General features: G+C 44.1%; 1 protein-coding gene and 2 long non-coding RNA genes across 11 annotated transcripts in view; 2 read left to right on the forward strand and 1 right to left on the reverse strand.

Annotated features, from left to right (window-relative positions):
- Positions 1–24,913, reverse strand: part of BTBD9 (BTB domain containing 9) — a 301,225-nt gene that overhangs the window by 106,861 nt on the left and 169,451 nt on the right. For all 7 annotated transcript variants that reach the window (XM_075925075.1, XM_075925077.1, XM_075925076.1 and 4 more), the window contains exon 7: positions 13,335–13,444. In XM_075925075.1, coding sequence (XP_075781190.1) covers positions 13,335–13,444 — 110 coding nt within the window. The remainder of the gene's footprint in view (positions 1–13,334; positions 13,445–24,913) is intronic.
- Positions 6,141–9,960, forward strand: LOC142828003 (uncharacterized). 2 transcript variants are annotated; one of them, XR_012902869.1, is made up of 4 exons: positions 6,150–6,277; positions 7,517–7,733; positions 8,383–8,478; positions 9,827–9,960. It is a non-coding gene; the product is annotated as an uncharacterized LOC142828003 (long non-coding RNA). The 2 variants fall into 2 exon arrangements; XR_012902868.1 differs by lacking the exon at positions 7,517–7,733 and having other exon boundaries at positions 6,141–6,277.
- LOC142828004 (uncharacterized) overlaps positions 9,968–24,913 on the forward strand; it is a 39,339-nt gene continuing 24,393 nt past the window's right edge. For both annotated transcript variants that reach the window (XR_012902871.1, XR_012902870.1), the window contains exon 1: positions 9,968–10,091. This is a non-coding gene — a long non-coding RNA (uncharacterized LOC142828004). The remainder of the gene's footprint in view (positions 10,092–24,913) is intronic.

The raw sequence follows: 24,913 nt of genomic DNA on the forward strand, positions 1-24,913 counted from the left end.
CCCCCCCCCCGACAGCCAGTTCTCAGGTTTCCCTGCTTGCTTGTCTACCTCGATGAGGGACAGCAAAGCATTTTGTCTCTGTGCTCTGGTTGCCCTCACTCAGGACACCACAGCATGGAGCCAGAGCTGCCCCATGGGACTCTGGTTCTTCTTGTGGATGCGTTGCTGCGAGCCTGGCTGCACTTTCTGCAGGCTGCCATCCAGGAAGTCCATCGAGGGGCTGTCAGTATCCAGGAGGCCCTGCAGGAGAGCTTCCACCCTGAGGAACACTAAGAGCCTCCCTGGTCTTCCCCACTGGGTGCTTGTGCCTTGTTCCTCCCTCACGTCCTTCCACTTACCCCTCCTTAACCCCACTTCCTGATGTCAAATAAAATACACGTATTTTCATGAACACAAACTCTCTTTATTTAACAAAACTGGGGGCAGAGGGAGAGAATGAAACTCTGGTGAAACTGGGGAAAGGAGGTGGGAGAGGGGAGAAGAGAGGGTGGAAGAGGGGAGGGGGAAACCTGGGAGCAGGGAACTGGAAGAGGGAAGCAAGGGGAAGAAGAGGGAGGAGAAGCTCAGGGCTCAGGGTTGGGGGTCTCGCCGGACCAACTTGATTGTCATGCAAACCTGCTCCTGGGTTTGCATGTGGTCTTTGGTTGCCAGGCTGGCAGCTATCCTGCCATAGACGGCCACATTCCTCTGTCTAGTGCGGAGATAATGGACATCGGGGGCATCCCCCAAAATCTGAATAAGGTCCATGATCTCCACCCTGGACCAGGAAGGCGCCCACCTTCTCTGGGCCCTGGAAGGCTCCTGGGAGCTGGCAGACTGCTCCTGGGGAGCAGTGGAGGGCTGGCTGCCAGTGGCTTGCTGACTCATGTTTTGGGGCCACTGGGTCAGGAGCAGTGACTATTGGCTCTGGGCTGGCGGGCCTGGAGCTGGCACAGGCACTGTGGCCAGAGTCTAGCCCTTTAAAGATTCCAAGGAGAGGGGGAGGGAGAGAAGTGTTCTTGGTTGAGGCCGGAGTGGCCACCAGGGCACCCTGGGAAGGCTGGAGGCGATCTATTTCGAAATAAGTGTCTACTCAGCACTTATTTCGAAATAGCTATTTTGAATTTGGCGTTATTACTCGTGGAATTAGGTTTACCAAATTCAGAATAAGTGCTCCACTATTTCAAATTTATTTCGAAATAGTGGTTTGGCTGTGTAGACGCTAGTAAAGTTATTTCGAAATAAGGGCTGTTATTTCAAAAAACTTTGCTGTGTAGATATACCCGGGAAGAGTGATGGCAGGGCATCCTGAGTCCCCTCTCTCTAAAAACTGATCAGTTACAGTAGCTCAGCTGTGTTGCAAGCAGGGGATCATTTGCTCTATGGAGAAGGCATTGTTACCTCGCCAGTGAGCATTTGCCAAGAATATCCGAAGGGAAATACCCAAGTTTCCACAGATTTTCAGAGGGAGAAATGGATGTCTGTTTACCTGGTGTTAGAGCAGCAGAGGTGCTTGCTAGAGTGGTCACCAAGGCATAGTGGAATATGGAGGTTAAAAGCTCTCAAACAGCAAGAATACGTCTTCACTTGCACATCACCACAAAAGCATCACTGGTAAGAGCTATCCACCTCTTGTGGAGTTAGTTGGACTTTTTGCAATGAAGCTTCTGAGTTTCACTTCAAAAAGTCAAGTGCAAGTGTAGATGTTCCCACAGTTTTTGTGCAAAAAAGGGACTTTTTCCTACTTTAAATGGAAATTGCAGACATGCATGAGCACTGTTCCCTGTAGTATGGGAAACAGTGAAGAAAGAAAACCTAAACTTAGGGGAATATATCTTTAGATCTACACAGAAATCGGCAGCAGTAAATAAAACTGGCATGTGGCTGTTCTTTACTGTACAGGAAAAAAAATCCCAGTAGTATTTAGATAATCTTAAAATTTACATAATTTCCTAAGGGTACGCTTAGCGCAAAAGCTGACAGATGTTATTGGGAAGACCTGTTCAAGTCTGAAAAAACGCTAACCTTTAAAAAGAGGAGTGGGAACAAGATACGACAGCTTTGTGTAGATTTGACATTAAACTGGACAAGAAAACAGCACCTCTCACTGCTTCACCATAGGGAAGAGAGAGTAATATTTCACAAACCTGAACTGCATTACTAGGAAATTGATTTGGCTGTTTTCCCTTTGCTATATGCTTAAATGATTTTTTAAATAACTGCCATTGAACAAAAGACAAGTGAATGATTATTTATTCAGTTTCTTTCTTTCCTTCCTTTTTTCTTTAAAACAATTTCTCATAAGATACAGGATGGTCTGCAAATGAGGGTTCACAATGATTCATAAGTTCTCAATAGCATTTACCAGAGGGCAACCAAGGACATTCTATTTATTATATCCATCTCCTGTTCTTTACCAATTATTCACTGTTTTTCCCTGGCATGTTCTATAGAAGTGGAAAGATAGGCTGATAAATTGAGGCCAGCCTGCAAAGCCAGAGATAAATACAACAACATATAACATAGGCTTTTCAGATTGTACTCCCAAGGACCTGAACTAGACCTCATGATAGGGTGACAGGTTGCACAAATCCCTTTGTTTAGATAGACCTTGACATTTCCTACACAGAAGTTACCAGTAGTGTCAGATCTGAGGATTTCAGATACGTAGCCAGAGTTTAGAAGCCTGCTACTGGAGTGGATAGGCATGGTTCTGTGGCCTGTGACATACAGGAGGTCAGACTACATGATCATGATGGTCCCTTCTGGCCTTAAAATCAACAAGTCTAGTATGCCAGGGATATTATAACACTTGGGGTACATCTAGACTACATGCCTCTGGTGACAGAGGCATGTAGATTAGGCTACCCGGAATAGGAAAATGAAGCGGCGAATTAAATAATCACTGCTGCATTTAAATTTAAATGGCTGCCACGCTCAGCCGACCAGGTGTTTGTCGGCTCAGCGCGGTAGTCTGGACGCTCTGTGGTCGACCTCAAAGGCATCTGTCGACCTCCCAGGTAAACCTCATCCCAGGAGGCATATCTGGGAGGTCGACAAATGCTTTTGATGTCGACCGTGGAGCGTCCAGACTACCGCAGCTGAGCCGACAAACAGCTGATCGGCTCAGCGCAGCAGCCATTTAAATGTAAATGAAGCGGCGTTTATTTAAATCGCCACTGCATTTTCCTATGCCGGGTAGCCTAATCTACATGCCTCTGTCGCCAGAGACATGTAGTCTAGACGTACCCTTGGAATTGTCTTCTGGGACTGAGTTTAGGAAATAAAATTCTCTTCACTCCAAAACAGGGAAGGACAATATCAAGCAAGAAAGACAACACAATGCCTAAGAAAGCTCCTCACCCTCTGTAGACCCTTGTCACCAGGCAGTTAAAGAGCTCTAGCAAAGTCATCACATCGGAGGGCCCTGACTGCACCCAAACTAACAGCTCTATCATTTGCTCAGACACAGGTATATTTGACCTTACATTTCTGAATAAAGGAACTTTCAGACTCAATGCTCTTCAACATTTTTGATGGTGAAATTCATTAAAGAAATCACTGAGCCTGTTTTTTTAAATTTTATGTCCTTGTTAAGCAAAATATTTATGTCAATTCTGTAAGACTGTAGATAGGGCTGTTTTGTTCCCTGATGCATTTGCAGACTAACAAGATGCCATAAGGAAAATTAAATCTCAGCCTTATCATCTGCATTGGGGAACAATTTCACAGGATCTCATTCATTTATATCACTTATCTTGTTTATCAGGACAATGAACTGTAAACTGGCACTAAAACAAGCAGTGCTAGAAAGAGCAATTCCATCTAGCTTTCCCTTAAAACTGCTAGACAATTGCCATTAAAGCTTTTTGGCTATTGCTTACAGTACCTGTTTTACATATCTCTCCTCACATTAACTTTTAAATGTCATAAGTTGGGAGCTAATGGTTTTGACATGAAAATGTTGTATGTAAAACACGGTGACATAAAATTGCTATTATCAATCTACCACATGAAATTACACTTCACTTTTATTACTTGTTTGCCAGGCTCTAATCTCCACTTTACAGTGATGGCCATTATGTGCATGCTACACACTTGAAAATAGTATGTCTGACAAATCCTCCCTGTATGGCTAGCTTCCTGATCCAAATGAATAAGTCTAATAAAGAGATTAAACCATGTAGACTGTATGCATGAGATCCTCCCCCTCCCCCCAAAAGCCTCTCTCACTGACCCAATTTTTTGTTATTCCAGATAAGAGGCCCCTTTTGTATCATTTTTAGCAATTGTGTAGGAAGTTGTTGAAAGGTCACACAGCTCTTCCTAAAAAACCTGTGCTCCCCCGATGGACTAGCCAACATTCATTTCTTAATAAAACAGGCTCATATAATGACTGCATGTAATCTCATGTCTAGTATTTAATGGTTGTCACACTGTCTACACAGTCAACACAGAAATGGTATCCAAGAGCTAGTCTAAAATTAAATAGTGCACAGCAAGCTGGGGTACAAATCCACAGTGAACTAGTGCTACTGTGCCCTAAAAGTTCCCTAGTGCACTTTGAGTGATTCCACACTGAAACAGAAGGTAAGTGTACACCAGGGAACCTATAATGGCAGCAAGATCCACACAGAGAGCTAGTGACCAGCAGGCTAATACACTATACTTCATTTACATTCTAGATTGCCATGCACTGTTTGTATTGATAGCGGTCCTCAAACATTTTACCTCATGGCCTTCTTATCTCAATCCACACACCCCAACCCCTAGAGCCTGGAGTAGGAATAGGGCCATAACTCTGGGAGGGGGAAGGTGCACACACAGGTCAGTGGGCTGAGGCTTGGACTATAGCTAGGGACCCAAGTGGGAACAGAGCTGAAACTGGCAGCTGAGGGTTCAGGCATGGGTTCAACAGATGGGGCTAAGCCAGGAGCAGAGCTGGGTGGCATTCCCTTCCCATCCCCATGGGGGCTGGCCCATGCCCCAGCTGTGCCCCTCTGAACATTTATCCATGTCCACCTAGACAAGCCTTAACACATTAGGGATGGAAGTGAGTAGCTGACTAAACTACTCACCCGCCCCCTTTGCTACCTCTGTATTAGAAGCAGCAAAGGTGTGGGGGGAAGCAGGACCCTATCCCCATGGAGCAGCCCCTGTCCACGGCAGCCCAGGCTAGTCACGAACAGAGGCTGCTCCGGTAGCAGCCCTTGTCTGCGAGAGGTCCCAGCTGCAGACAGGGGTTGCTGGACCCAGTGTGAGCCAGGACTGAGCAAGTCCAGCTCAGTCCCAGCTCGCACCACGTCCAGGACCTACCCCTGCTGTAGCTCTGAAGTTTAAATGTAGTAAGAGCTGGGGGCGCAGACAGCCTGCTCTTACTCCATTTAAACTGCAGAGCCACAGCAGGGGTGGCTCATGGACCTGGTGCAAGCTGGGACTGGGCACCTTCCCTTATCAACTAATCGTGTAGTTGATAAAAATTTTATCAACAACATGATTAGTGAAATACCTGCTTCTTAACATCCCTAATTCAGAGCTGGGAGAATTAAAATTTATCGATTACACGATTAGTCGATAAAGGAAGGTGTTCAGTTCCAGCTCGTGACAGGTCCAGGAGCTACCACTGTTGCAGTTAAACATTAAAATGTAGTAAGTGCCGGGTGCCCTGCCCGCCCAGTTCTTACTACATTTAAATGCTAAATCACATTGGGGGTAGTTCCCAGCCCTGGCACGAGCCAGGACTAAGCCAGGCTTACTCAGTCCCAGCTTGCACCAGGTGCAGCAGCCCCTGTCTGCGAAGGATTCCAGCAGGGAGCTGGGACCCCTCATAGACAGGGATGCTGCTGGAGCAGCCTCTCTTCATGGCCAGCCCAGGCTCCCATGGACAGGAGCTACTCTACAGGATGTGGAGCAGCATCTGCCCACAGCAAGGCTGGATCTGCTGTGAGCCGAGGATGCTTCAAACCCCCCTCCCCCTGCCCTGTCACAATGCTGCCTGTGAGAGAGGCAGCAGTGCAAGGGGAGGGGAAGGCAGCACTGCTGAGACGGTGCTAGGAAGAACTGGCTTTTAAGTTGGCTCCCCACTAGCACTGGCTCCCGCTTCCCCTCCCCCTTGCTCCCTCTGATACAGAGGCAGCATTTTTTTTGGGGGGGAGGCTGGAATACCAGTAGTCAACTCAAATACTTATTTACATCCCTACTCTGAATAAACATTCCAAATACTTTGTATCACAACACACAACAGAAGTTATAGAATGGGAGCACGTCCCCTCTGTTCCAACAATACTTATAAGAAAAAGTAAGTAAACATGCTTTAAATATTTCTGATTCAAACCTTAACATTTTTCAGTTTTTTGGAATATAATTCATTTCAACAATGCTATGGGGTTCCATGGATATTTGCAAAACTTTAGAACAAATCTCAAGACTTCTCAATATTCATATTTATACTTCAATTTATTGCATTTTCATTTTTTTTTATAACGGTAACATGGAAAAAATCAATAAAGATCAGACTATCTATTCCTGTTATGATCAGGATAAAATTCAAATAATTTCCTGGCAGAATTCTATGCCATTTATATGCTAATTATAACACAGATAATGGCATGCTTTCAATATACTGTTTTTCTTTCCTAAAATCTAACTGTGACTTTAACAGTGTAACTTACCATTTAATGTTTCTATATAAAAGATATTCAAGTCTTTACAATCTTTAGCAACAGACATTGAGCAAAATCAAGGGTCTTCACTACTAGATTGAAACTGAAATACAACTGCTTTTATCAGGAATCCATTGACATATAACATGTCACACTAGAACTCTGCTAAAACCAACCCAAGTGTCAGAGAGCTATTATCTCAAAGACAAGTGAATTAGGATCTAACTGACACATATGCACACATTTACCTATTTATTTACTGTTCTGATAAAGTAGTCTTTAAATAATACAGCTCTCACCTCACAAGCTGAAAGCAAACATTGTTACACGTACCCTAAACTGTAGATGAAAAATCTCAAATCCCTCACCATAAGGAGTTCTTAAAATGCCAGCTCTGACAATACTAGAATACACATGTATCTGTTACTGATTTGCACACAGCAATAAAGAGAAGTTACTCATTCTGTGCAGTAATGATTGTTCTTCGAGATGTGTGTCCTCGTGGGTGCTCCATTGTAGGTGTCGGGCTCGTCCTAGCGCCACAGATCGGAGACTTTCAGAGCAGTGTTCAGCTGGGCTGCGCATGCACGAGCAGCGTGTGGCATTCCTGCCTTTGAAGTTAGTGTGCACAGCCCGATTCCCTCTGTTTCTTCCTTGATGCCCTTGTGGCAAATTATTAGTGCCCAAAGAAGCAGGAAGGAGTTGGGTAGTGGAGCACCCACAGGGATACATATCTCAAAGAACAATCATTACTGCACAGCGTAACGTCTCTTTCTTCTTCAGGTGATGTCTCTGTGGGTGGTCCACTGTTGGTGACTGTGTAGCAGTGCCCATTTACAAGGAAGGTGGGCTTGGGCTTTGGCTAATTGTTACAGGCTCTGGTGAGGATCACAGTGGCTACTGCAGTGTCTGCCGTGGAGCATGGTGGAATCGCGTAATGCTTTATGAAGGTGTGACTGGACGACCATGTCACTGATCTGCGTATTTCCTGAAGTGAGACCCCTCTGAGGAAGGCAGTTGTCATTTGCCATCGCTCTGGTGGACTGGGCTTTGGGAGTCATCAGTAATGCCCTATTCTGGAGTGAATAGCAGGTAGTAATACACGATGTTATCAATTTTGATATGCACTAGGAAGAAAGTGGTTTTCTCTTGGACCTTTCAGCTAGAGTTACCAGCAATCTCTGGGATAGTAGAAAGGGCTGAATCCTATCCAGATGGAAAGGCAGTGGCCCTTCTGACATCTAAAGTGTGTAATATGGGTTCTTCCCTGGAGTGGTGTGGTTTTGGGTAGGAGGTGGGGAAGGACTATCGGTTCATTGATATGAAATTCAGAACCAACTTTGGGTAAGAAGGAGGGATGAAGCCCTTGAATAACTTTATGCCTGTGAAAGGTTGTGAGAGCTGCAAGTTTGCTAAACCTCCCTGCTGATGAGACTGCCAAAAGGAATAACTTTTTCATGGCGAGAAAGGTAAGTGATGGAGTTGCCATTGGTTCGAAGGGTGGTTTTGTGAGTGAGTGGAGGACCAATTCTAAATCCCACATGGCGGGGTGTGTGTGTGTGTGTGTGTGTGTGTGTGTGTGTGTGTGTGTGTGTGTAGGTTCTGGAGGCCCTTCCAAAATCTCTTAGATCTGGGATGGGCAAATATAGAGAACCCATCAATTGGGGAAGTGGGGGTGGAAAGCCGTAATAACGGCCATGTGAACCTGGAGTGATGAAAGGGATAAATTTTGTTGTTTCAGGTGCATAATGTATTCCAGTATCAGATGGAGCAGAAGTATAGACGGTTGGACTTTCCTCTGAGTGCATCACTGTGTAAATCGTTACCATTTGTACAGGTAAGTCTTGCGTGTTGTTTGTTTCCTGCTATACAGTAGGACAGTTTTCACTTGTTGGGAGCACTGCTGCTCCACTTCTGAGAACCAGATAGGTACCATGCTGTCAGGCACAGTACTTGCAGCTGGGAATGAAGTATCGCACCCTTGTTCTGGGAGAGGAGGTCTGGGCGGGTCGGAAGCGGGCAGCGAGGTTGTAGAGACAGTTCATAAAGACATGGGAACCCTGTCTGTTGAGACCATGATGGGACCATTAGAATTACATGGGCCCCATCTGTCCATATCTTCCAGAGAACTCTGGTGAATGAGAGAGATAGGAGGGAAGGCATATAATAGGTGAGCATCCTGTGGGAGGAGCATAGTGTCTCCCAGGGAGTCGTGTCCTATGCCTGTTCTCAAACAGTAATGGGGGCATTTGGAATTTTGTCTGGTTGTGAAGAGGTCTATTTGTGGTCAACCTCAGCATTAGAACAGATTGTGGGTGATCTGACCATGCAGTTCTGTGTTCTGTGAGAAAGTTGCGGCTGAGGGTATAGGCCATGATATTCTTGTCCCCATGTAGATATGCCACTGTGATGGTTATGTAATGGTGGATACACCAGTTCCAAAGGCAGATTGCCTCTGCACATAGCAAAGGGGATTTCACACCCTCTTGGAGGCTGATGTAAAACATAGTAGTCTTACTGTTGGTGAGGATACGCACTGAAGACCCTCGAATATGTGGAAGGAACTGCTTGCACACGTTGTGAACTGCTTGAAGCTCAAGCAGGTTGATGTGAAGTCTGGACTCATCTTTGGACCACTTCCCTTGCGCGCATTGTTGTTGGAAGTGTGCACCCCAACCTAGCAATGAGGGGTCTATAGTGATTTGTTTGGACGGTTGAGTCCGGTGAAAGCACACCCCCTCGCAGAGGTTCTGTGCCTGGGTCCACCATTGTAAGGAGGAAAGGACTTTTGGAGAAGGCAAAACGTGTCTGTGGACGTGGCAGCTGATTGGTGTATACACTGAGAAAATCCAGTGTCCATTGTTGCAGTCTGACAGTGAGAGCTCGCAAGGAAAGAGAGCTCAGAATACGCACAGAGACTCTCTGCATTTGTCGCATCTTTGGACTTTAGATGTCTCCCAGTGGTGAATTATGCTGTTTGTAATTGTATGAGTAGAACTGTCTGTATTTGGTTTCTTTTTTTTTTTTTTTGTAGTTTGCCGCAGCGCGGCAGTAAACAGATAGTCTAACTAAACTATGAACAAGCTGAAGGAAAAAATACGGGTTTTTTAAAAGTTTAAACTGTATTAACAGGGAAAGAAGTACGGGGTAATTCAACACTAACTAGCTACTACTATATTTTTCAGAAGTGCGCTGAGGAGGAGAGAGTTGGAACTCCGTCCATAGCTGAGGGCAGCGAAGAAGTAACCGAGGGGAATCGGGCTGTGCGCGCGCTAACTCCAAAGGCGGGAACGCTGCTCACCACTCGCGCATGTGCAGCCCGACTGAACATTGCTCTGAAAGTCTCCAATCTGTGGCACAGTGATGAGCCCGACACCAACACAGAAACATCACTCGAAGAAGAACATGGCTTTACATGATTTAGCACAAGATTTCTTCACCTTAAATTAGGTAAGACATAGCAAAGGACTTTTGCGTTTCCAGTCCTTTTGCAATGTAAAAGTATTTACTTCATCATGTTGGTTTACTCATCATGCTCTTTTTGAGAAACTGCATACTTTTATTAATGTAGCATTTTCTTTTTAAATGCAATTCATCCCTTCACTGTCTAGTTACCCAACATTGCTGACATCAGATATATTTTGTGAACTCCTCAGGGCACAGATAAAGTCTTTTAATCTGTATTATGAGGTGTCTTGCATATTCTTGGACCATGTGAAACAAAATTTAACCCAATGGTGGGTAACCTGTGGGTTGGGGCTCCATCTGAAGCCTGCAGGCCCCCTATCTGCCCGCTCCCCCTTGCGCCTCTTGTGCATTGGGACACAGGACCCCACATTTCCTACTCCACCCCCCCCGACAACACTTTTGGAGCACCTTGAATTGCCTGATTTGTACTCTGTACCCGCTCCCCCATGTCCCTCTCAGAGCTGGAATGCTGTGACTCAGCTGTTTATGGCTGTTCAAACTCTGTGAGGGAGAGATAGGAGTTGGGATGGAGAGCAAATCAGGTGATTCATGGTGCTCCAAAAGTGCTGGAGAGAGGCAGAGGAGTAGGAAGTGTGAGACTCCTGTGCCCCAGTGCATGAGAGGAAAAAGAGCAGACAAGGGATCCGTGGGCTGCAGGTGGAACCCCATGAGGTGTGAGCTGCTACGGCCGACTGAGAGGGCCACTCATGCAGCCTACTCACTGTTCTTGGTTGCCCATCACTGACTTAACCTGATCTTTCATGTATCTGTTACAGTGTGAATGGCCCCTTTATGAAAGAGTGAGTGTCCAGTGCACCTGTGACTGATTACCTGCTACCAAATTGAGTTTAATTAAGTCAGGTCTCCTCTCTGTGAGGAGAGGGAAGTCAGGAAGAGGAAAGAGAGAGCTGCCTGGAAGAAGCAAGGAAAGGGGTCAGAAAGTTACCAAAGAAAGCTGTCAGAGAAACACGGAGAATAACAGCTGAGACTGCTTGGGAGGAGCAAGGGAAGAGGCAGAGGGTAGCTGCCTGGGAGACACAGGACATTTCTGCAAGCCATTACCTGGAAATAGAGAGGAATTGTGTAGGAGATAAGTCACCAGGCTATCCTGTTGACCCTCCTGAGCTGGAGAGCCAGTGAGGGCTAAAAAAGGTTGCATAATTGGACTGTGTTTGGGCAGAAGAATCATGAAACTGGTCACACTCCGGTGGATGGTCAATAGACTAGGGGCTCTGGAATAAGGGCAGAAAGGAACTGAGAACTGAGTGCTGGTGGACTCAGCAGTGGATGACCTAGAAGTAATCTCCCTGGAAAGGGGAATGGACTATTGCTATACCTTTTGGCTACATCTACATTGCGCAGACTTGCGCAAGAACATATGCAAATGAGGCGTGGTGAGGAATATTGCCATGCCTCGTTTGCATACTTAATGAGCCACCATTTTTGCTCAAGGGGCAAAAGGGCCATTTTTGTGCAAGCAGTGCAGACTGTGCCTTCTTGCACAAAAGCCCCTTGCACAAAATGGCGGCTCGTTAAGTATGAAAATGAGGCATGGCAATATTCATCTTCCATGTGTACAAGCCTAAAAGGAGATTGTAAAGAGATTTTGTGGCAAAACTCATGGGACACTGAAGAGTGATTGTGAAATTTCCTTGTTTCTCCACAGTACATGGTTAAATAGATGACTGGGAAACTAACTCTGAAAGTCAAATCTTGGTGTTTCGCAAAAGAAACTTAGGAGGATGAACGACTCTTGCACAAGAGGGGGTTTTGCGCAAAAACACAGCTCCTTTTTGCGCAAAAGCCTCTTGTGCAAAAACAGCTGCTAATTAATTATGCAAATTAAGCACAGTGATATTCTACTCCGCACTTCGTTTGCATAAGCTTTTGTGAAAGAAGGCTGCAGTATAGACGTAGCCAAAGAGAGAAACAAGATTTCTCCCCGACAGGCGGGAAGGTAGATATATACCTGTCTCCAGTGTAAATTAAGCATTATGGAATCAAAACAATGAAACTCCTTTTTACATATGAATCAGCAGGGAGATGTGAAGTCAACAAGAAGGGAAGAACAACAAAAAGTAGCTCTTGTTACAAGATTGATGAATTTTGGAAGGTTTAGACAAAAAGAGAGCGGCAGTGTGGTGTCCATCACTGGTGGGATTAAAGGGCCAAGGTTCTTGACATCACATAATACTGAATACTTCATCCAAGGGAGTTGAAGTCTCTGGGAACTTAGTTTAGGTGATTACCATGCTTAGGAAAAGACTGTAACTTGCCAAAATTGACTTTAATAGTAGAAGAATATTTTTACTTTTGTTTGCTTGTAACTCTTTCTATCTTTATTCCTTACAAAGGTATGACTTAATCCTATGTCTGTTTGTTAAACTTTATTTTACTATAAACCAACTGACTGTTGTGATTGAAATAAGAGCATATGTGAAACCCCAGTTAAATTAATGAGCAACAGTATATTACCTCTTTAAAGGAGAAACAAAATTAACTTAAAGTGAGTGTTCTGTGAGGGGGCTGGACACTATAGGAAGACACCTCTGAAGAACTCAGGAGTTGGGGCTCACTGTCTTTAACTGCAGGACAACATTTGGACTGAACAGAGTCCTTAAGAATTTGCTGGCAAGGCAGGCAAGCAATTGTGTCAGGGAGTTGTCACACAGTTTACCTGTAGAACAATTCTCACTTTTTGAGACTTGAGAGGGATAGCATAGTAACTCACAGTGCTGAAAATCCCAGAACACAGTCACACTAAGTTTTTTAGGTTTGGCCTATACTAAAAACTTAAGGGAGCATAGTTACAACAGGCAGAGGTATGAAAAAAACCACATCCCTGAATAACACAATTATGATGATAAAACCCACTATGTAGACACAATCAGAAAAGCTCTATGAGGAGGTCTTATTCCTATATTAGCAGAACAATTCTGTCAACATATGCTGTGTCCACACTAGGTGGCTATGAAGACACTACTATGCCACCATAGATTCTGTAGGTTAGAAACTTCCTTAAAGTCATTTAGCCAACCTACAATGGAAGGCAGCACAGAAACATTCTTACAAACAAATGGGCTAGTGGTATAAATGGGACTCTAGGCTCCCAAGGACATAATGAGTTCACGCAATAAACCTGAAATGACTAAGAATAAAAGTGTCATTAGTAATTTACATACAATAGAGATAGCCATAGAATTAGAAAACAATTGTATTTCTTACCTATAAGACCTCTCTCAAGAGTGAAGGTTTTGTTGGTAAACATGCATTCAAATGCCACAATATGGAAAACTTTGTTCACTGTGTTGTGGGTACCAACTATTCGGATGTACCTGAGAGAAAAGAGAGGAAAAACAACTTAAAGACAATGAAGACCAGCCCCACTCCTCCTTCCCAAGTAACTAATGATTCATCAGGATGCTGCCAGGGCTCTTGACCTAGTTAAGTACTTAACACAATCACAGGAACTGAAGAACTGTATGGATTATGGATTTGACTACAGATATAGCAGCACTCACAAGTGCTGACACCAGCAAAGCTTAGGAGAATAGTAGCACATTTAAGAGTTGTAAAATGTACCAGAATTTTACAGGTTTTGGATTAGATTTATCAAGAAAATCAAAATGAGAAATCATTTAGCAAAAGCATTCTAACAATGGCTCTGGAGACTTAGTGGCTACATCTAGACTGGCATGATTTTCCGGAAATTTTCCGTTAAAAGCATTTTCGGAAAATAGCATCTAGATTGGCACGGACGCTTTTCCGCAAAAGCACTTTTTGCAGAAAAGCAGCCATGGCCAATCTAGACACGCTTTTGCGCAAAAAAGCCCCAATCGCCATTTTCGCGATCGGGGCTTTTTTGCGCAAAACAAATCTCAGCTGTCTATAGTGGCCCTTTTGCGCAAAAGCTTTGCCTGAATGGGAGCAGCATAATATTTCCGCAAAAAGCACTGATTTCCTACAGTAGGAAGTCAGTACTTTTGTGGAAATTCAAGCAGCCAGTATAGACAGCTGGCAAGTTTTTCCGGAAAAACGGCTGATTTTCTGAAAAAACTGGCCAGTCTAGACACAGCCAGTGTGTTTTATATATATAAAAATATAACTACCAACAATTTTCCACCACAATGAAAGCGGTGGAACACTACCATAATTTTCCACCAAAATTCAATATAGAAACGTCACTTCACTACAGAAGCCATAAGTTCTTTTTTTATTATAATGCTGCTTCTAATTCCATATTGCTAACTCTTGACACATGGGACACCAACTTCTTTGTGGATATACATTTTATTAATTACAGAAAATTATTTGAATAGTCAGGCTTTGTTAGACAAAGCTACCTCTGGGTTCCACTCTTGGCTGTATAGCTTGCACTTTTGAACGCTAATGCAAAGTCACATGGAACAGCTCTTGAACAAAGTGGCCTCATCACCCTTTGCATTCCCTTTGAGACTTCACCTTCTACAAACAAGTATTAACCTTGAATCAATTTACTCCCCTCATTTTCCAAAGGGATCTCACAGTTCAGAGGTTAATGAACAGCTGAAGTCACTATTATGAGTTCTGGAAAATCCCAAATGGGATAATATATGCTGTCCTGGTAAATTTAAAAAAACAACTATGAAAATGAGTTGAATAGATGATAGCATTTCTGCAATTATGAATTATCCACATTAAGAAGACGTATATTAAATTAACAGATTTCAATTAAGAAAAAGTAGAATCTGTAAGACTTTAGCAATATCCTTCTATGTGCTGTGTAAAATAATCTTTCATCTATCTAATGTAATTTTAGTTCTAACTTAATGACTGTTCGCTAATACAGCAAGCTTGTCTGACGTTCTTCATCATTCCATGTTAACTAGGTAAAATAATTTTTTTTTTTTACCCCTTAACTAAGAAAGATTTTCATACTTGGGGCTAGTTTCCCTTTTAAGTTTTATTTAGGTCCCACCTACATGCCAAAATTATTGCGTCACAGGAACAATTCTTAAAAACCATTGCTGATAAATGTTTCAACCAATATGCATTTTTCATTAGTGTAGGCAGAGCAAAACTCTTTAAAAATAACTGTTTTACAATTTTTTTTTTTATTTCACAAATGTGCCTCAACTATGTACACTAAGCGGAAAACATTTGAAAGATCACGTTTTAAATGAATTTCCTACCACTGTGATTTGATATTGCAGACAGAATTTTAGTCTATCTTTAGGCAGCCAGCAACTAAATTTACTTATTTTATCTGCAGTTTGTTTCAAAGTGTTCACTTACCTTCAAAGTTATCACTAAATACACTTTTTTTGCATTAACTGATGAGACATGCTAAATCATACTGAATGTATGAACTTTCTCCAACAGGGAGCTGTAAGCCCTCCATGCCTTAAACATAATGCAAGACATGCAATGTTAACTCTTGTGAGTAACACAACTTTGGCCCTGGCTGCTGTCAGTTCTGTGATTCCACAAAAAGCTCACACAGTCATGTGATTTTTGAGGGCAACAAAAATCCTTCATACAAGAAAAGTGTACTATACTGTATGCTTATAGAACAAAGTTCTAGTCTCAGTTCTTTCACTAACTGCTGTTGATATTTCTGAACTCTTCACAATCCTTACAATGAACCAAGACTTCATGCGACTACGTTGGGGATGGGGGAAACTATCTTTCATCTATTTCACAGATAGATACATGAGAGCTCATAAAGGTTTATTTCAGGTACAGCTGAGACTAGAATCCAGGAGTCTAATATAACCAAGCTAAATATTATACACTTACCCATGAAGCATTTCAGAAGGAATATGACAAATCAGGTTCTTAGTAAACTATACTAAGGCAATGCTGCTCATGTCACCTCTAGTGGTTAGATGCTATCGCTTCTGCACAAAGAGCTCTAGTTCTTTAGCTTAAGTAGTAGGCGATTATGCTCTTACATTTAGCAGGTTGACTTTGGTGAGGGTAATTCACAGATCACACAGCTCAGAGAGCCAGAAACGGAAACCAAAACACTGATGCCCAGAATTCTACTACATCTCAAAACGACTTGCAAAGTGTGTATGGTCTCCCTATTTAGGCTGGTCCTCATAAAGAATAACAGCATGCTGTTGTCCTCCATCAGTTACTCCTAAAGTATAGTAGGAGAGGTCATACTGTGAAACTGAAGGTTGTCATACCCTGTCTATGACCCATGTGGGGTGAAACAATATATATATATATATAAATAAAAGTTAAACAACCCTAGAGCACCTGTTAGCATGATTTTATATTGCAAAATGTATTTAAATGAATTTGGGTGTCATGTAATATTTGTATTATTGTTGCATTTCTGGGGGTTCCATCTTTCTCTTTAAAAACAAGATATGGTACCGACTCTCTCAGATTGAGAACAAGGGGCAAGAGATTTTGCTGTTGAGTCCAGAGACAGGAAGAATGTGTTTTTGTAAATGCCAAAGATTTCAGAACTTAAAATAAACCTCTCTTTAGGGAACTGAATGTCTCAGGTCATTGCTGAAGCCGTCCTCCCTCCCCTCCGGGCTCACAGTTTTTAAAGAGAAACGGCCCCGCAGCTGCTTTTCCAAGTGGTGTGTGGGTGGGGCATGGCAAGCAGGGAGCCTGCCTGGGGCTCTCCGTAGTATCTGTGGGCTGGATCCAGTGGCAGGCCAGATTTGGCCTGCAGGCCGTATTTTGCCCAGGCCTGCCCTTACATGAGATGAGATTGGTAGGTTTCAGTTCTAGCTCCCACATCACAAACTCACCACTACATTTAACAATAAGTGCTTGTACAATACTAGCAAGATGGGTCCTTTATCTCATCTGAGTTCTTGTAAAAGGCCACATATTGAGAGTTGGCAGGGAGAGTTAAAAAAATAAGACAATGCCAAAAATATTATTTTATTAACATTATTTATTTTTATTTCAACCACATGATTTTGAAACTAATATCTTATATTTTTTCCGTAAGATCTGACTCATGATTTTTTTAAAATATAGGCACTGGCAATAACGAATTCTATATCGTGCACTGGGATTGTGCCATTTCTCACCAGCTTACAGAAACCAAATCAGCATTTGGATGGGATGCTTCCAAAGAAAAGCATAAGTTGTAGGAAAGGGAACAGTTGATTTAGTAAACAACATTCAGCTCTCAGAATTGGTACTGAAGAAATTCCCCACACTGTACGGCTATTAACACATTGCCTAAGGGAGATGCTCTCTAGTGTGAGCTGTAAAGAACAATGTTTTGACTACATACAATTATTAAAAGATCCTATGAAAATTCAGATGCTTGAGATTCACTGAATCACTATTTCACAGTTCTGCATATTTGCAGGTCTCCTGTCCCAGAGTGGGGGCAGGTGGGGAGAGGGCGCAGCGGAGGCTGGGAGAACTCACTGTGGCTCCCAGCAGCTGCGATGAATTCCCATCCACCACGAATAGTGAGGGTTTGCTGTATTCCAAGAGCCTGGGTGTTAACTTGTGCATCATGATCAAATTCCAACACAGGCAATTAAATTTCAGCTCCTTAAATTCTCCCAATAGTTTCAGCTGAATATGGTATTTGTCTTCACTTCCTGTCCTGTACAGTTCTGTACTGATGATGTGCCCTATTAAATTTTCATTGCATTCTACACCAAAAGCTGCTCAAGTGATTATGTATCTTGTGTTTTTATTTCTAAGACAAAACTGTAGCAAAATGGAGGAAAGGGTTAGGGTATAGAATAGTAACTTAAGGGTAAAATATATTATATAGTTGCTGCCATTATACCAAAACAAAGCATTAGAACTCCAGGAAGTTCAGAGATAAAGCTGCATTTACAAGAAATTCAAACACGTGAAAAGATATAGAAAGACATCAATGTGGTAGCCCAACAATCCTTACTCTCCCTAATGATGCCACACAATGAACATTTTAGTTCTTGGTTCCAGATTAAAGAGGTTTTTAAAGAGCATTCTCTCCTCCCCACAATTTTTTTTTTTAACTTCCTGATGTATTTACAAGTCAAAGTTAAGGTTCTTTGGAAGCCTTAACTCTGCATTTCTGGACCTTGACAGGTTTACATTTTTTTAAGTGTAATCTTGGCTCTGAGGTTTCAGGGTTTGAAATACCTGGTTTTGAGATAATTGCAACATCTCTAATTTTTTTTTCTCAGTATGTTTCTAGCACTCACTTTCAAGCTTGTTACCATTTCATCACAATTTTGCCTAACTTTTCTGTTTTTTTAAAAGCATTAAGTTTAATAGATGAACTTTAAAGAAGAAATCCAGAGAACGTGTTCCTATACAATACTTCTAATAGCTTGATGTTATGTAGTATCAACCCTGAATAATTAAAAAAAAATTCAGATTCATTGATATACCAAAGCACTGCGAACCAACGAAATTATAATTAAACTGGGTTTACAACTGCTTCACATTACTAGTGAGACACAAAGTTACAGAAATCTACCAGTGAATCTGACCCTTCATTTGCTAAAACTACTGGTGAATCAAGCCCTTCATTAGCTAAACTGACAACGTCTGAGAGTGCTATATTATAGACACTGATGCTATGTGAAGGCAAGGTTGCATGATGTCTCATTCCAGGGCTCTAATGGCTCTGTTTTTAAGAGGTCTCCTGCCCACCTGGCTCACTGGCAGTGGAGCCAGACCACTTGGGCCATGTGGAACTTCTCAGCACTGATACCCAAGTTACTATGAGGCGAAGGATTTTTTAAAGAGCAACGACAGTTGGACAAGTAGTTTATAAGCAAGAGCTCTTCTCATCTGTCCAGTCGCCCTCAAACCACTTACTGAGTACAACCAAGAGAAATTCTGTGTGCAAAGTAGCTAAGAAGAAGGATGGTGGTTGGGTGATCTACCACTGATGTCATAAAGACCACATTTAAAAGCTACTTAAAAGTTGTTCACCTTATCTTTTCTGTAGCTTACTTAAAAGCATTCAGATTTAAAAAATCAACAACAACGTGGCTTAATTACAACTAAGTTTCTTCAAATGTAGACTATGCACAGAATTTCAATTCATTTTAACTAAGTGGAATGTTTGGAGACTTTATTTCAATGTGAAATAAGTTTTCTTTATGTATGAAAAATACAGTGAGTAGATATACACATACACTGTATTTTTATTTATGAAAAATACACACACATATATACTGTATTTTAATAAAAAAGAAGTTATATTCCTGCTTTAATGCAATACAGAACTCACCTTCACTATGAAGGTGTAAATCAGTGCCTCCAGAACATGTACAATAATTAGATATAATTTGGAAAGCATTAGAGAATACTTCAGAATGAAAAGAGATAAATAAATGAAAGATATTAAACTGTGTTCTTAAATCCATAATCTTACCATTACTGTCATCTATCCTGGGAATATAATACCTATAGTGGTACATGTTTAATTACTCACTTTTAACATTCACTGTAATCTCAGAAGATTAAACTGTAACTCTCAAAGGCTACATCTACACTGGCACCCTTTTCTGGAAATGCTTAAAACGGAACAGTTTTCCGTTATAAGTATTTCCGGAAAAAGCGCGTCTACATTGGCAGGATGCTTTTCCGGAAAAGCACTTTTTCCAGAAAAGCGTCCGTGGCCAATGTAGACGCGCTTTTCCGCAAAAAAGCCCCGTCATTTTCGCGATTGGGGCTTTTTTGCGGAAAAGACTACTGTGCTGTCTACACTGGCCCTTTTCCAGAACAGTTTTTCCGGAAAAGGGCTTTTGCCGGAATGGGAGCAGCATAGTTTTTCCGGAAAAACAATGACAATTTTACATTAGATCTTCATTGCTTTTCCGGAAAAGCAAGTGGCCAGTGTAGACACAGCCAAAATGTATAATATATTTTAAAGTAAATAAAAAAATATAAAAAAACTTTTAAAAAAGACAATCTTTCTAAAAGTGCACCAAAAAAGACTAAAATTAATTTAAAAAGTGCACCAAAATATGTCAAAAATAAAGTTGTAAGCTAGCAATGTAGGAGAAAGAGTGAGTGGATGGCTAACAGCTAGCAACTACCTTGAATCGTACCTAGCCAGGCACTCTTTCTCCTATTTTGCTAGCTTAAAACTTTATTTTTGACATATTTTGGTGCACTTTTTTTATTATTTTTAGTCTTTTGATGCACTTTTAGAAATATTGTCTTTTAAAAAAAGGGTTTTATATATTTTTTTATTTTTGTCTTTTTAGTTTTAAATCTAGTGTGTTTCAACTAATAAAAACTGCTAGAGTGTTTGAGCTACAGTGTTTTACAAAATGTTTTGTGCACTAGGTATTTACATTTTTAATTAAAAACAGCTGTTGTGTTTAAGGCAAGGATAAATTAGGGCTATGTCTACACTACAACGTTTTTGCGCAAAAACAACTGTTTTTGTGCAAAAACCTGGGGAGCGTCCACACCTCAAATGAGCTCTTGCACAATTAAATGGGCCGTTAAATGGTAGAACAGAGGGCTTTTTCCACCGTAGGTAAACCTCGTTTTCTGAGGCATAACTGTTATTAGAGCTACAGCTATTGCACAAGAAGGCAAGTGTGGATGCTCCAGAGAAAAATCACAGGTGCTCTGATGGCAATCATAGCTTTCTGATGTGAATGGCAATCATAGCTTTCTTGTGCAAGAACATCCGTGCAGTGTGGATGCTCTCTTGTGCAAAAGCACATTGCTTTTGTGATGCACTTTGAGGTGTGGACGTGCTCTTGCATAAGAAGTTTTTGCACAAAAACTCTAGAGCAAAAGACTTCTTGCGCAAGAAGCCTGTAGTGTAGACTTAGCCTAAGTGAGGTGATCAATCAATTGTTTTGTTGGTTAAAAGGAGAAAGGCTTTGAAGATGCTGTAATTCTTCTAAGGCGTCTTTATGACAAACATTGTCGCCCATAAGTTGGTTTGTACTGATTTCGTCGATCTGTATGCCTTCCAAAGAACGTACTCGACTGAGTGCAACAAATGGTTGAGCTGGCACAAAATATCAAGAGCCAAGGTTCACAACTGCTCTATCCATCATGGTCCTTTGTAGTTTGTGGACGGTGACTGCATAAGTATGGATGATTGGAAGCATTTGCCACTCCACCAAGCAGTATCCCAAATTCACTTGAAAGTGACATGTGATTGGCTCAATGATGTGCTTTGCAACATTGCCTTCTTCAGTCTCTTCAAGTTGTCGTTTTTTAGTTGCTTCTCTGGCATTTATAGCTGCTTTTCACATTGTTCTGCTGTCTCTGTCAACTTCCACTTGAGATAGTACTCACTAATACTCTTTCTTCTTTTGATGCTTTTCCTCCTCTGTCAACATTGTAAGCACACTATTCATCAAAAAAGAAAGAAAAACAAATGGCGCGTGTGTGGGAGCTGCCAGCCAGGAGGAAGGGGCAGTGGCAAGAGGAGGTGGCAGAGCATGCCTGCCGCATCAACCACAGTGGCAGCACCTTCCCACCAGTGGAGCTATGCGGCTTGGCACTGAGCAGGTGGCAGAGCATGCCTGGTGCCCCATGAATGGAGTCATGTGGCATGGCACTGAGCCAGGTGGCAGAGCACGCCCGCTGCGTCTGCCACAGCAGCTGCTCTTCCCTGCGAGTGGAGCTGCGTGGCGCTGCACTGAGGTAGGCTGCGTTGGTGCGCAGGAGCTGCCGGGGGCAGCAAGTGTGTGTGAAAGTTAAAAATCCCATGACAGACAGACAGACAAGAACAGTGGCTGTTTAATAGAAAGGTTGTCTAGTAATAAATACATCATCAATTCTTTACCAGTCAAACTGACCAAAGGGAAAGAATGTTTTGTAACTTGCCCAGCAGGAGGAACTACAATACATGAAAATGTAAGACCACATTATCACCACAAAAAAACAATTGCATCCTGTGACAGGGAGAAGCAGCCCCGCACTGAACCTGCAGGGCCCAGCCAGGGTTACCTGGCTGCAGAGGCCCCTCCCCCACAGCCCTACCAAGCATGCCCGGGCTGTAGCTCCACTATAAAAGCCTGGGGAAGGACTCAGTGTGGGGAGACAGCCAGAGGACAAGGACCTGTGAAGGGGGCTCCCGCACAGCTGTTGCCGGAGACTCCAGGAGAGGCCGGAGGGGACGTGGAGGCAAGCTGGTGCGATCCAGGGACTGCCTGCCGAGGAGATGCTGGCCCGGAGGTCGCAGCAAGCTGGGTGAGTACAGGGGAAGGAACCCCAGGGAACCAGGTAGGAAGTGGCCCAGGACAGGAGCAGGAGCCTCCTCTCCCGCCCAGAGAACCTCGGTGTGTTTCGGCCGCATTGCCCTGCCGAGGGAGAGACCCGCTACCAGGTCGCTCACAGGGCCTTGGGCTGAGACCCGGTGGAGTAGGGTGGGCCTGGGTCACCTTACCTGGGTGCGTCCCCGCTACAACCCTAAACGGTGTTGTGGACTCAGGCCGGAGAGCCTCGGCCTTGCCAAAAAGGGCTGGACGTGGACTGTGCTTCGGACTCAGGCCAGAGGGCCTTGGACTTAAGAGGGTAGGCGGGAGGGGCCCACCACACATCCCCAATGACATATAGCCAGTCTATACAGCTCAGCACCTGGGGTGCAAACTTCATGCCAGATCCCAAGCCTACATCAAAGCCTAAGTCTCATTATCCATTTACCCCTGAAATAAACCCCTACGTAGCATACATCAATCAATACAAGGTTCTGCATTTATTCTTATTATACAATTTGTAGATCATGGCACAGGAACAATGGTGACAGAAACCACACTTTCTAGTCAATTATTTTTGACTGAAAGCTGGAAGTTTTATTTGTTTCTCTTTCCCTTTCAATGTCATGTCTCAAAAACACAGGAGGCTGAGATTTAAACTGATAATAAGGGCACTGCAGACATCTGACTATATCTAGTCTGTAGAGGGACACTGCTGGAAAAAAATAATGGATGCTCCTCAGTATCTCTAATTTCCTCTGTAAGATCTTAGCCAGATAATTAAAACTCAACCAAACACAGGGAAGGTATATATGCAAAAGAAAGTGACCATCTCTGATACAAATGAATGCTAAAGGCATAAATCCTTACCTAGCTATCCAGAATTCCATCTTTATCTTCCTCTTTTTTTAGCAATTATACACAATAACTGGGCTATTGTATACTCTTGGGCTGTGTCTACACTGGTATGAATTTCAGGAAATGCTTAAAACGGAATACTATTCCGTTTTCAGTTATTCCGGAAAAGGAGCGTCTACATTGGCCCCGGAGTTATTGTCATAACGATGCGCTTTTCCGGAAAAGCGCGTCTACATTGGCGGCGTGCTTTTCCGGAAAAGCAGAAGCCCGGAGCCATTTTGAAGAGGGCAAAGGCCACCAGACCTTTCCGGGGGCGGGGCCAGAGCGCCGTTCAGACACGTGGTTAAAGGGGTGTTGCTGGACAGCCGTTGGTCTCCTGCTCCCGTGCTTTGGGGCCTCTGCCAGGGACTGGCACCCTTTGCAGGGTTGGTGGTTGCCCTCTGAGTTTTGGGGACACCACCCTTTGGCCCCCAACTGCTTTTCCGTGAGTTTTGTTTTGTCTGCCCTGCTCTGTCTGCTATGGAGCCATGGGTGGCCATGTGCCTGCTCGGGCCCCGGTTGGGGCTGTACAGGTGCCTGCGGCTCATGCTGCAGGCCGGTGCCATGGTGTTCATGGACCAGGAGGCAGAGATCGCCTTGGACTCCCTCACCAGGCAACCATGTGGCATCAGCACCCGACCGTAGACAGGCCCGTCTGGAGTTTGGAGAGCAGCACCGACTAGTGGGACCGGGTGGTCCTCGGACTATGGGACGACCACCAGTGGATCCGGAATTTCCGGATGAGAAAGCGGACCGTCCTACAGCTGTGCACCTGGCTCACCCCCGCGCTGCAGAGAGCCACCACCCGGCTGCGGGCACCCATCCCCGTGAAGAAGAGGGTAGCCATCGCGCTCTGGAAGCTGGCCACACCGGACAGCTACCGCTCGGTGGCCCAGCAGTTCGGGGTGGGAATATCAACCGTCGGCGTGATCGTCATGGAGGTAAGTCCCAGGGGGAGTAGGATGGGGGGAGGGTGCTGCACTCCAGGCCCAGGGAGAGCCAAGACTCCCGGCTGGGTCACCCAGGGGTTTGGGCCGTCCCTCCCTTGCACAGGCCCGGTGGGGGGGGGCGTGCGGTGAGGGGGGCCCTGGTGTGTGTGTGTGTGTGTGTGTGTGTGTGTGTGTGTGTGTGTGTGTGTGTGTGTGTGTGTGTGTGTGTGTGAGAGAGAGAGAGAGAGGACAGAGGGAATCAAAGGCCGGGGGGCCCAAGGGAGCGCACACTCACCCCTGACGTATGTGATGTGTTCCCTTGTGTTTCTCTGCACCCTTCTGCAGGTCGTCCACGCCATCAACGACGTCCTGCTCCCGCGAATCATCCGCCTGCGCGACGTGGATGATACCATGGCCGGCTTCGCTGCCCTCGGGTTCCCCAACTGCGGGGGAGCCCTGGACGCCACCCACATCCCCATCCAGGCCCCGGAGCATCGAGCGGGCCATTTCATTAACTGCAAGGGGTACTGCTCCATTGTTCTGCAGGCCCTCGTGGACCACCGGGGCCGCTTTGTGGACATTTATGGGGGCTGGTCCGGCCGGGCACACGACGCCCGCATCCTCCGGAACTCTGAATGGTTTCGCAGGTTGGAGGCGGGCACCTACTTCCCCCGGCGGGACTTGACTGTCGGGGATGTGCCTATGCCCATCTGTGTTGTCGGGGACGCGGCCTACCCCCTGATGTCCTGGCTAATGCGGCCCAACACGGGGCAGCCGGACCAGAACCAGGCCTGGTTCAACGACTGCCTCAACCAGGCCTGAAACC

This window comes from Pelodiscus sinensis, chromosome 3 (genome assembly GCF_049634645.1).
Source record: "Pelodiscus sinensis isolate JC-2024 chromosome 3, ASM4963464v1, whole genome shotgun sequence".
Lineage (NCBI taxonomy): Eukaryota > Metazoa > Chordata > Testudines > Trionychidae > Pelodiscus > Pelodiscus sinensis.